General features: G+C 40.0%; 1 protein-coding gene across 1 annotated transcript in view; it reads right to left on the bottom strand.

The window, feature by feature from the left end:
* Positions 1-13,315, bottom strand: part of WWC2 (WW and C2 domain containing 2) — a 105,572-nt gene that overhangs the window by 59,386 nt on the left and 32,871 nt on the right. The window contains exons 5-7 of the mRNA XM_025207589.1: positions 10,513-10,592; positions 1,799-1,928; positions 1-19 (exon numbers count right to left, since the gene is read on the bottom strand). The exon at positions 1-19 is cut by the window's left edge and continues 119 nt beyond it. Of these exons, the coding sequence (XP_025063374.1) occupies positions 1-19; positions 1,799-1,928; positions 10,513-10,592 (229 nt within the window). The remainder of the gene's footprint in view (positions 20-1,798; positions 1,929-10,512; positions 10,593-13,315) is intronic.

The raw sequence follows: 13,315 nt of genomic DNA, 5'->3' as shown, positions 1-13,315 counted from the left end.
CTCTCAATTTTGCCAGACTCTGCCCAGAAAACAGAAATGTTTCATTGTTGCATTCTTGTTCTTACACTAATAATCCCCATCACAGAGAGTCTAAAATATAGATACTATCCAAAAATCTCAAAGAAGGATAAACATTCAGATTTCAGTTAGTGCTAAACAGGGTACCCTTCCATCCAAATAGATAAATTAATAAATCTATCTCCTGTAACATGTCTCTCCATTAAAAAGCCCCAGTCCATTCCTCAAGCAAAATAAAGTATGCTTGGGGAATGGGCTGCAACCTCCTCTGTGCCTGGAATGGCCCTGGTCCATTTGGGGCACTACTTCAATAGGTCATTTTCTCCATATTGCTAGACAGCCAAATTAAGAAATGGGAGAGGCTGAGTTCACTCAACATCACAGAACAAGGCAGTGACAATAGCAAGAATCATGGTCTCCTGACTTTCAGCCAAAGTTCAATGATCAGCAGGACCAGATTAAATGAAGGAAATTTCATAAAACAAAGCCTGTTAGCTTCCAAACATACGTTTCCCTATATATGACTCTGAAGTCAATCTTTTTCTACTTTAATATTTTATAAAGAATTGTACATCCAAGCCAACAGTGTAATAATTTCAGAATAAACATGTAAAGAATTCATGTATAAACTTGAACTTGTTTTTTTTGTTTTTTTAAAAATCAGAAAGTATCAATACATGCCATAAAAATGCAAAAGATACAAAAGCAACAGACTACAGCAGGTATATCATTATTGGCAGCATAAAGGACCGCACACACTCTTCACTTTGTGATGAGAAGCAGGTTTATTTCCCCTAGTGGGTCCAAAAAATGACTATTTAGGTTTATGCCAAAACTTATTTTCAGAAATGGATACAGAGGAAGTTAGATTCAGGAAGCGAAATTATGATTCCACTGAAATCAATGACCAAAAACTCACTGACTTCATAAAGGCAAGGATTTAATTCCAGTTTTTAAGTACAAAAATATTTACCATACCTTTATCCATTTTAATTTTTGAAGAGTGCTTTAGAACTCATTCAAACATTGTACTGTGCAGAGAGACCCTAAGGTCATGATCCAGACATGCAGGGGTGTTCATCATTTTGTGGTGCCCCAAACCACATGCGGCAAATGTTAAAACATGCCCTTCACTGCAAATTTGCAGTGTAGGGCCAAAATTTGCCACCAAGATTTCCCAGTAGCAAAAAAAACCCCAACCCCCACCCCACCCTGGGAAAAAAACTAGCACAACACATGCACAAGCATGCGCTGGCACACACAAAGGCCAGACCATCCACAGCAACGCTCTGGCTGCCAGCCAGGCCCCTGTGCTGCTCAACCTATGCCCCTGGTACTCCAGGCCATCAGGTAAAACTGCCGGGGCCAGCACCAGTGCTGACCCCAGCCTCCAGCCCTCCCTAGCAGAAGATCCAGGAAGAGCTGGGCAAGGGCAGTTTGCCTGTTGCAGGACAGTTTATCCCACAACAAAGTGCCCGTGCAGGAGCATGCACTGCAGCAATTTCTGCCACTGCAAGCACATGCCCTTGCATGTCTGGACATGGCTTATGACTCTGGCTTTTTATAGCAGAGCCCTAATTCTGTAATGACTTCCTGTCTGAGCTCAGGGAAGTCATGTGCTTCAATTTCCCTATTTGTAAAATGGCATGATAGATACTCAGCTTTCTAAAATACTTTGAGATCCTCTAATTAAAGACACTATATAACAGTGCAAAGTAGTGCACGCATTAAGTATTTTAGGATTCAAAACAACTTAGCGAAACTTCCCTCCCCCCAATACCTGCATTAGATCTTGTTTTTCTCTCTCTCCTGAGCTTATGGCCTTTCTTATAGACTTCAGCTCACTCAGAATAGCTTTGGCCTCACTTAATTCATACCCACTCTGGCCTCCAGACATTTTTTGGTCAATTCTGTAAAGAGAAATATTGTTAATGGTTGACAAAGAGAAATGAGATCTTTGCTGTTCTGCTTTCAGGAGAACTTGCAATTAGAATATTAGAAGAGGTTAGAGATATCATTTCCCTTGTTAAAGTAACTTGTTAACAGATGGGAAAAGGAAAAAAGGAAAAGAAGTCTTCATTAAAATGTTTATAATGGAAGCACTGGTTTATGCATTAAACCACTCCCCCAAAAGTCTGCCCTCCCCAATGAACATACCCCTTAAACCACCTCTCACACAGTTCCTAGCTACATAGTTTTTGTATACATCAAGCAAGTTTAGGACACTCCTGGGAGCCTTAGCACAGACAGGACACCAGCAGTGGTTTCACTAATCTGGCAGTAAAGACACCAGAAGCTGCTGGAGCCACGTCTACAGTAAGACTCCTGCTGATGCTAACGCAAGCACAACTGGATTGATGACAACACCAGTAGAATTGTTTTTCCTACTCTCCCCTAGCGCATATAAAGCTTTGTGTAGAATGTTAATAATATGCTAACCTCTGAATATTTAGCTGTGGGACAAGAGAAGGCATGTCTAGAATTTTTTTCTGTTAATACACGAGACAAAGATTTTTGTGCGTAATATGTTTTACTGAACAAACTGTAAAGCTGACAGAGATAGACAAGCTTGTGGCTACCAAGTATACTTTCCCGGGACCATTGGCGCCAGCTGCGAAACCAGAAGTTTCACTGCTGGCTCGGTGATCGGCTACTGGGGGATGCCCCCCTCCCCTGGTTGGCGATCTGATGCCCACCACTGCTCCAGACTCGGGAGGCACCAGTAGCCCATGCCCAGGGCTGTTAATAATGTTGCCGTTAATAATAATACCCAGATTCATGATGTGGTACTTCAGATAAGCAACACGTGCTCATTCGTTTCCTAATTAGAATACGTCATAGCAGATTCGATTAATTAAAACACTCCAGGATTGCCTCACCATCACGTGCATTAAGCCCCTCTGAATTTTAAAATGGTCATGGGGGTGCTTTATCTAAACGTCAAATGAGTTTAGAGAAAGCATCTGGCAGCCATTTTACAACATGTGGGAGCTTAATACACACGAGGGTGAGCCTTTTAATTAGAGCAGCTGTCTGGGAACCACCCTAATTAAACCCCCTCCCCCCAAGCACATGTATAGGCAGCCAATGAGCCTTTTGGAAAAGAAAAACCACCAAACTTGTCTCAGGGTGTAGACAGATGTAACACTTAGAATATTCTATAAACGCTTTAAACCTCAAGAGTTTACATGGACAGGAGTTTAATTTAGACCAGTTTAAAATATCCTAAAACACTTCAAAAAAAAAATCACACAGGGAAAAACAAAGTACTATTTTGAGCTGGTCTTCCTTGAACTAATTTAATGTTATGCACAGACACAATGTACTCCATGTCTCATTAGTTCTCCAGGCATTGCACACTATGCTGCTCCTCACCCATCCAAACCCCCGCAGGGCAATGGGGCTGCTTTGGGATGCAACCAAGACTTTTGCCCAAAGATCTATTGTTTACAGCAGTGGCTTTCAACCATGGACCCATGGGGGTCTGCAGACTTCGTCTAAGGGGTCCATCAGAGATGACTATGATCAATCAAAAGTACGTGAATGCGCACACAATTCAAAGGGGTACACACCTCCATTCAAATTGTTTTAGGGATCTGCAAATGAAAAAGGTTGAAAACCACTAGCCTACAGAGACTACAGTCTACAAGGGTGGGGAAGCAGAAAGCCTCTGTGTCAGTTTTATTTCCCTGTTAAAGGACCCTGGTGAGGATCCCATGATTATTTTGGGTGGGGGTGGGGTAGTAGCCAGCTTATGGGGGGGCACTTTGTGGCCTCCTACTTGTGGTTGTGCCTATAACAGTAATATGTCTGTCAATTGCTGGGGAGCTGGGAGGGGAGGGGAGGGGAGAGGGAAAGGGGGAGGGACAGAGCCATAGAAAAATGGGCACGTATTAGCACTCCTGCAGCCATCCTTGCCCCCAAAGAATCCACCCTGTACACAGTGAGTGGAAGATTGGAAAAGCCACGGAGTTCTTGGGGGGGAGGGGGTAGGCATACACCCAGTCAGTCCCCTGGGTACTACAAGCGACCGGGGGCATAAAAGAGGGGGGGGGGGGGGGGGGGGGTACAGAGCCCCCCAACACCTGGCAACCCCCTCCACTACAACCCCCTTCTCCAAGCCACATCTTGCTCCTCCTCTAGGGGAATCCTGGAGAAAAAACTCTAAGGACTGATCCCTGGAAGGTATAATAATGTAGGTACTCTAACATCCCCCGGTGCCATTAATGCAGCAACGCAGTCCCCAAGGGTGCATCCAGATGAGCGCAGTCATGCGGTATGTGGTGCCACAAACACATTTGCAGGGCCACATATTGCACAGTCCAGTGCTCTCATTTTTTTCCCGCAGGTTTTTTTGACCCCTGGATATCTAACAAAAAAATACTGGAAAAAACCCCGGTGCAACACACACTTGGGCAGCACATGCTGCTTAAAAGCAGAGTCAGGTTGCCTGAAGCAGCACTCTACTGCCAGCCAGGTTCTGTGCAGAAGAATTGCCGCAGCTACAGCCCCGGGAGGCCCCCAAGACACCCCCCACTCCCAAGACCCCAAATAAGGCTGCTGGGACCAGCACAGTGCTGGCCCCAGCCTCCCTTACCCCACCCAGGGCAACTTGCCACATGCCAAAGCAGGCGTGGAACAGGCATTGCGCCACTGCTAGTTGTCCCCGGGGAACCAAACATCCACGCATATCTGGATGCGCCCTAAAAGGTAAACTATGAACCCTTAGCAGTGTACATGTAAACTCTTCTGTCCAGCAACATTTGTGAACCAGCTCCCAATTAGTGACATTCTTGGAACGATTCAAGTGTTGCATCTGTTTGAATCCTCAGGTTCCCTCTGGTGTACACTACTCCTAGGCATTAATGGTTAAGAACAGCTATTATGTTCATATAATCTGAAGGCTCTATTTTCCTTACAGAATCTCTAGACAACCATTATCATGTGCCCTACAGAAGCTAGTGTAAAGAATTCCTGCAACATCAACAATTATTTAAGACATAGCTTTATAGAGATACAAACACTATGGAACTTGAAGTCAAAAGATACTTCAACTTAGCTTTACCATAATATTTACTTCAGCAAGTGCAGCCTGTAAAACACATTTCTCCCACCACTCCTATTAAACTGAATATTTCAAAGCATTATACAATGATTGCAGCTGTGCTTCACAAAATTAAAAGCAGGCATCTTCAAAGTCCAGCACCATGCAGAGAATACATTCTTTTTAATGCAATTGCCTTTCTGTTTCTATCATCATCCATCATTTTCACTTGAAGATATTAACCTTGTGAGTGAGGAATGTACCAGCACTTTAGTGATCAGCTGTGGTCTTGATTACCCAATGCATGTACCGAAACTTGCAAAATACTTGTACTGAATCATATTTTTTTCTGATTTTTGGAAATTGAGGTCTCCATGTCCAAAGACAGCTCCAAAACTGCAGCACATTTTTTCATGTTCAACATTTTGTTCAAAACTGCATGGAGAAACACAGCCTGCCTACACAAAACAAATATTTTGTGCAGAAGCTTGGCCATGAAAGAACTGTGCCAACTATTACAGAAGAAGTTGGAATAACAAAGACCATCTTTTCTAAAAGAATCACAAAACACATACATGCTGTTTACCTGCAGAAAGATAACAGCTGTATACAACTGTTTGATTGGCCAGCTTGTACCTAAATCACACAGAGTACAGACAAACTTGGGAGCATCTTTTGCAAAACTTGGTGCTAAAATTGTCTATGAACTATTAACTCCTACAGCAAAAAGCCATCCAATATCATTTATTTGTTGCCTCACATTTTTATTACTTAGCACAAAACTGCAATATTTGCCCATTGCATTTTTACCATAAAGTAAGGCAGTTATATCTAGAAACTACAAAGTATGCACACCACAAAAATAAAAAGTCATTTTATCTAGGTGTAGTTACTAGCTCACCTGATTAGAATACACTGCTATAACATGGAGATCGTGGCATCAGAGAGAAGTGTTGGAAGAAAGGGCACTAGAGCAGATTGTATATCATTTTCACTCAGCGCTAGTTTTACACAGACAGTAACTATACTGGGTTTCTATTTAAATCTGCAATTCTTTATAAGCAGGGACACATTTACCATCAGACAACACTTGATTTTTTGTAAGTTATCAGATTACTAAAGTCAAAGAGTTACAGCATGTGCAATGGATGAGGCACCCTGAATGAGTAGTTGAGCAATATACTGCATGCTGTTTAACAGTATGATGTGCCACAATCAAACTACAATTGCTTTATTCCTTATATACTTAAGATGGACATGAAGGGTCTCTGACACATGAAACGCTCCATCTTCCTGTTTTAAATTAACGGGATTAGTGCTGTTCAAAAGTGGCTGCCTGAATTTTTACAACAAACGCCCATTGTTTTCCTGTGGTATGCTGTTGATAGTTTCTCAAACATGCTTTGGATTCCTATCAAAATTGCTTGCAAGCAAGCTGCTTTAAAACAATACTTCATTGTTGCATTAATATAACAAAACCAGTGTGCTTGGCTAACCTTTAATCCTGGGACAGTGGCATGAGTTTTTATTACTTTAAGTTTTAGAATAATTTTTTAAGATCATGCCTCAAGTGAAATATAATTTATGATTAAATACATCCAGGCAATTACCTTTTCCTTCTCCCTCCTGTCATTGCATTATATGTCCTAAAATAATGAACCAATCTTACATCTCCTTTTTATTCAAATTAAAGGAAGTTATGGGCCTGACTTCAAGAGGTGCTGAGTGTTTCCGATTCATATTTTACTTCACTATTTTGTGCCAGCATGCAGGAATGAATTTAATTTCTTCTCAGAGCGATATCTTTGTCCTCACAGCACTATCAATGCAATGGTGATGGTAACAGATGTAGTCACTGTTTCCTGGACCAGCCTGGAGAATCAGATTAGGTAAAACTGTCCTATAAAACTACAAAGCAGGAAGTCGAGTTTTCCATTAGCACTAATGCAAATAATGTTGGAGGAAGAACAACAGCCTTTTGGCGTTAGACATGCAATGGAGACAGGAGATCATAGTTCAATTCCCAACTCTGCCATAGGCATTCTGTCCTGAACCTGGACAAGTCAATCCCATTGAATCTCTGCTCTCCTACCTGCAAAGAGGAACTAGTACTTCCCTTCTCCCTACCTTTGTCCTGTCTATGTGCAATGTACCATATTTATTCATATAGAAGACGAGCTTGATTATAAGATGGCCCCCACATTATTTAGATTCTCTACATGGAAAATTTATAAATTGGTTATAATTTTCTAGGCATAGAATCTAATTATTGGAGGTTTGCCTTGAATTTGTCTACCCTCCCACTGCTACAACTGCGAAACGAGATCTTGGGGGGGCAGGGGAGGTCAGGTAGCTCCCATCATTTTCTTCTGGCAGCCCCTTTCTGCTCTCCTTACTGCCAGAGCCTGCTCTTCCTTAGCACATAGAAGTGAGAAGCAAATTTGAAAACAATAACCTTGAAATTAAACACTGCTGTAGCAATTTTCAACTAGTATCCATACACTTAACGCATCGAGAATTGACGTATGTTACTTTTTTTGAAACTGCTGCAAGTTTTAGCACAGGTACTCCAAAAACACACTTCTAAGCAGCACGTTGGCACCTATTTATATGCAGAACAAACTATGTATAAGATTAGTTTAAAGCCAAAGACTTGTGGATTTAACACATAGTTCATTGGTTTGGGCCCCACCAGTCAACAGTATGTCAAGCCATGGTGACTATACAGCTCAGTGCTGCTCAATAAGTCTGCGCTCTGGTGCCCTCACACAAAGGAGCCGTGTGCTAATTAGCCCCCACTCATGACTGGAACAGGGTGTTCTTGTCACAAGACCTGGGGTGCTCCAAAAATTGAGAAGCAGATGTGGTGCAGAGCAACCTGGTCTGGCTTCACCTCATGGACGGCAAGCCCACACTAATCATATGCCACTTTCTGTGTGTCACCAAAATAAAGCTGATGTAACTATATATATATGTGCGTGTGTGTGGGTGTGGGTGTGTGTGTATATACACATAAACACACACATACCAAAGGGACTGGAGGAAACATTATTAAGGACTTTATTTGCATGTTTGAAAACAAGTTTATGGAAAATAAGAAACTTCTGGGTGTTTAAGGGGTTGGCTTTCACTGAAACAGAGTGCCTGAAGCTGGGGCTGCATAAAATGAAATACTACATCAATCGGGACAAAGAAGAGATTGGAGAAGAACAGGCAGAGAAGAAGTGGAGGAAAAAGGACTAGACACACTCATTTCCCTAAACCAACAGAGAGGACTGATGGGAGGGGCAGAAAATTTCAGGTGGCTACCGAGGAAACAGTTTTTCCATGGGTTTCTGTATGAGGGAAAAAGTGCTGTAATGGGTTCTTTTGTAGGAAATTGATGCATGTTGTTTCAGGGTTTAATGCATGTAGCTGTATGTTTTTGAATATGTAGTTTTTGTATTTTTGACAATATGAAATTTTGGTAAGAAGGATGCTCAACATGTGAAGCTTTGTAAGTGTAGGGTGATAAGTGCATTTAAAAATAAATAATTAAACAAACAAATGTTCCCATCAGCATTTTTGGCACCAGGGGAGGGTGTCAGAGCTTGCTCTGGCCTCTCCAAGTGCCAGCTTGTTATTGCAGTGCCTCCAGACCCGGTATGCGTTCCATCTTGGAGGAACAACTCCCCCCTCCACCCCAACATACCCTTTTTTATTGTTTTTATTTTTATTTTTTTAAGGACCACTCCAAAAAAAGGTTCCCATCAGCGTGTTTGTCCAGTGTGGACCATGTGTTACACTGTCATGCTGAGTGTTGGCTGCATTTACTCAACTGCCTAGTTGGTTTCCATTGCTGAGAACATGCTGTTTCTGGCAGTAATTTAATGACAGACAGCATATTTAGTGAGATTTCCTTGCATGCACTTATAAGATATGGGGCTTCCTCCCCCTCCCCCCCACACAATTGGGGGAAAACACCTTGTCTTGTATTTGAATAAATACAGTAAGTTCTTCAGGATGAGATTTAGTGTCAGCTTTATTGTACAGGGCCAGAAGCTATAGGATTATGATCTCTCTTGGGTCCTCCAAGTATTGCCACCATACAAATTATTATTAGCGGTAGTAATAATATATCTTTGTTCAGACTAATCAAGAAAATATGCTTGTTAGTATATTTGAACTCTAGGGTGTACTGGGACACAGGTCAATCTCCTTCTTTAGTCATATTTCTGAACAATGCTTAGTACCTCATGCCTAGGTCTGCAAAGGTATTCAGATGTACAAGTCTTACTTAAATGCTTAAACACCTTTGTAGACTGAGGAACCACTTTTTAGAAGCCAAGAATAACTGCTGTGCAAAGAGCTTCCAAAAATTTGAACGGCTTGCTACATTGTGAAACTGGAGTTCTTCTCCGAGTGGTATTAGCTTGAACTAGTGATTCTCAACCTTTTTTTGACTCGAGGCACACCTTGTTAGACTGGAGTTGTCCCCCTGCCCCAGAAAATGCCAGCTGTTATCTTTCGCTCATTTTTTTTGACTACAGAAAAATTACAGAGCAATCCTTCAGTTGCAAAGAACTCGGAAAGATCACTACAGGCCAGAATGTTTTTGACACTGGGAATCTGGGTTTATCTTGCGACTTGTGTTGGTGTTTGCACAAAGGGATAATATTTTGCTCCTCACTTAAAAAGATATTACAGCACTGCAGTTGAGAATCATTGGCCTAATGAGACAATCAGTTCTTCCAAGATAGTTTGTAGACCTGATTTAGGACATAGTTGTAAAATGGATGTATAATTTTAATTTTAAAAACCTGAAACATGAAACATATAGCAAACAAAAATCCACCTTTTAACACTGTTAAGTGTAAGAGCTGCTGAAGGTTGTTTGCCCTTATGAAGCTCCATTCCACTACTTTAGCAGCCTGCCAGAAGTGATGATACGGAGAGGATTCAAAATGCACACCTGAGAGTGACCAACTGAAAAAACACACGGAATTGTGACTCATGCCAAGCTTATATCCACTGTGCATTGTGCACAACTTGCCAAGGTTGCATATCTCTCTGCCCGTGCCAATGGAGGGGGCAGACAGAATTTTATCAAGCATCTTACAGGAATTAAAGGTCTGGTCGTGGTCCTTCCTGTTAACCCTATTTCCCCCATTTTCCAACACATTTTACTGATCTATTACACAACAGTTAAATGGAACTAGTTTTACTGCTTTTCACTCCCAAACCAGGTTTGTGGGTTTTATGATTTCCTGTAGTCCAATTAAAAAAAAGGCTTCAGTTTCTATGAAAGTGATTAGATTCCCAGAAGTTTATTTTTTGTGGATTATTTCCAACCCTTGTCTATCCCTAGTCTTTTTTTTCTGCAAATCTATGTAATCTAGAATAATAATAATAATTCTATTTGCTTTGGTTATAACTAGGAGATTGAATTTAGTCAATGTTCTGGTACTCACTGTTGCAATGTTTCAAAGCCTTGTTCCTTATACAGCAGCTCCTGCTTCATCTGAGAGAGTTCCCTCTTCAGCTTCTTAACCTTTTTTGTGAAATCAAAGTAAGAATTAGAAAATTCCTCTTGTTAAACAGCATTACATATGGCTTTGAACAATTATTGCATTTTCTACATTAGATGAGGGGGGGAAAAAGGTAAACTGGTCTACTGATACTTTTTAAAAAGAAGAGTATTTATCCTCTTCAAATCTGTGTGTAACATGCCTTAGTGTTAAAGGGACACAGGAAAAATAATACACATTTCCTTATTTGCACTGACATCATGCTGGGTTATTAAACCAGAGAGAATTTTAAAATGTAATTTATTTTTCACTTGTTAAGCATGCATGCCAACTGTCCTAGAGGGATGCTCCTGTTTATTTTTCAGCTTATTATTACATTTTCACTTTTTCATCCCCAGAAGCTCTCTGTCCATTATATTTCAATGCATTCAAAAGAGCCTGGTTCAATTTTCCCCATTAATTATCCCTCTTATAAAACTCAAAGATATTGACTGGTTGGCCTAGCCTGTTTTATTTACTTCCTGCATTTTTCTCAGCCTGAAAAAAACAAAACAATCAGTTAATTTCACTTTTATTTCTAAGAATCATCATCCTCTGGATTCAGATACTATACTGGAACATTTGGGGTGCAAATGTGAACATACCAACTATCTTTCCCCAGCTACTTTGATCATCTAAATAAAAATTTGTCTTATTTTTTACCCTCCTATTTTTTTTTACCTTAACTACTACAGCAGTTAACATTACTATGTCAACCGCTGACAGATTTGCATGCGTCATACTAAATGTTTGTTTCAAATTAAAACAAAGAGCTTTGCCATTTTTTTCTAATGTCACATACACATTTCATATACACAAAGACAAAATGTGCAGGCCAAGGATGGGACTCAGTTATAAGTTGTAATTATTTATAATCCCACATAGTGGTGACAGAAATATCCATGTGAAATAGGGGAACCTATTGATAAACTGCATTTCCCACACACATCTAACTCTGCACACTATCCCAATTCACATTCAGCCTAGTTTTAGGCTTCCAAAATCCCAAGCACTTTCAGACAATTATGACTTGGAAACAAAAACACTACCAAATGTTTCCTGCTTTCCCCTATCATCATTGAATATCTATTCCCAGATTACACTTGCCTCAGGTCCAGAATGGACAATACCCAGTGAAACAGAAGTGAGCAACACCATATAACTGGAAATTGGTGGCATGTCACTTGGAAAATGGAGAAAATCACCCTTCTAATGTGACACACGGCTCTTACTTAAAGCATTGAAAGGATCGTGAAACACTGGATGTTTCGGAATTACAATAATATTTTGCACAGAAATGGTAATAAAATGAAAACTTTTAGAGGTTTCTGAAATTAGTTGGACTTAAACTGCTCAGGAAGCCTAAACAAAGCAGTATGAAATGAAGGCCCAATTATACTTTTAAAACTCTTCAAAACCTCCATAAAATATTTTCTTGCTAAAGAATGACATACAAGGTTTGATTTAAAAGACCACTGAATTAGAACTGAAAGATTCAATTTATTTCAGCAGGCTTTGAGTAAGTGTGAAAAACAGAAAAGAATGAGATTGTATGAAGATTTTATTGTACTCATTAAGTTAAGATGATCTGCACAACTCAATCTCAGCTTCACCATTCATGAGTAATGCTCCCATCTCAAACTAATAATAACATAAACCACTTGAGTATAGTTTCTACCTAAGAACCTTAAGCAGAAGTAGTGCTTTAAAGCAATATAAAAAGCGAAAGCCTTCATTTTCAATGAGTTATCAGTCTAACCTTTGATTGTAAAGTTAAAGAAAAGGGTATACAGAAATTGATGATAGACAAAAATGAGGGAATGCCATGTTCAAGTTTCCTTTCCTACCATTTGAAAATGCTAGTCTGGTTACATCACAAATTTCCAGTTAATTTAAATTTACAATTATTTTTAAATGCATCAACAAATAAAGATTTGTTGGAATGAAAGATTAGAGCTATATATCATCCGAGATCCTTCCTACCCAGCTCATCCCTGCAAAAATATATTAATGTATGCATACTATTGTCAAAATTTTCAAGCCACATTTAAGTTCCTATCTGAAATAAGCCTTTGATTCCAAGGTGTAAAGAACTAACAGCTCCTAGACTCTTTAAAGGGACCTAGAGGTTTTTAGTACTTTGGAAAATGTAATTATTGTTGGGTCCCCAAATTAAGATTTACGAAAAAACTTCAGCCTGTCCAAGCGTGAAGCTTTGGCTACAATAGGAATAAAAGGTTTCAAATGATTCCCCCAGTAAAGTTTTTCACCTAACTTGAGGATTCAATTTTACCTTTCTGGAACTTAAAACTTTTAAATGCTTCCACTGGTGAAAAATCTTTTCAATTAATTATGTTAGATTTTATTTTTTAGTTGCGTTAGAACTTTAACCCAAAAAGTAGCTATAACTAGAACAAACTTAAAATATAAGAACAGAAATGTATAGTTAAGATCCAACAGACTGAAAAAGTGGACATTTTTAGTTGTTTTTCAGACGCTTCTTTTCTGACTGGCTGAATATTTTCTCAGAGAGAAAGAGCAAATACAGAACTATTGTACATGAACATTTCAGGTCTCAGAATGGGTTTTACTTGAACATTATCCCCCTCTTTTACTCCCACTACATACACATCAAATCCAGCAACAAGGTGGTGAAGCCACCTTGAGGGCACCCTTCCCTGCCATTCCCAAGAATGTTCTCAGCAGG

The sequence above is a fragment of the Alligator sinensis genome, unplaced genomic scaffold (assembly GCF_000455745.1).
Source record: "Alligator sinensis unplaced genomic scaffold, ASM45574v1 scaffold354_1, whole genome shotgun sequence".
Lineage (NCBI taxonomy): Eukaryota > Metazoa > Chordata > Crocodylia > Alligatoridae > Alligator > Alligator sinensis.
Note: the sequence above shows the minus strand (reverse complement) of the source record. Positions and strands in the feature narration are given on the sequence as shown.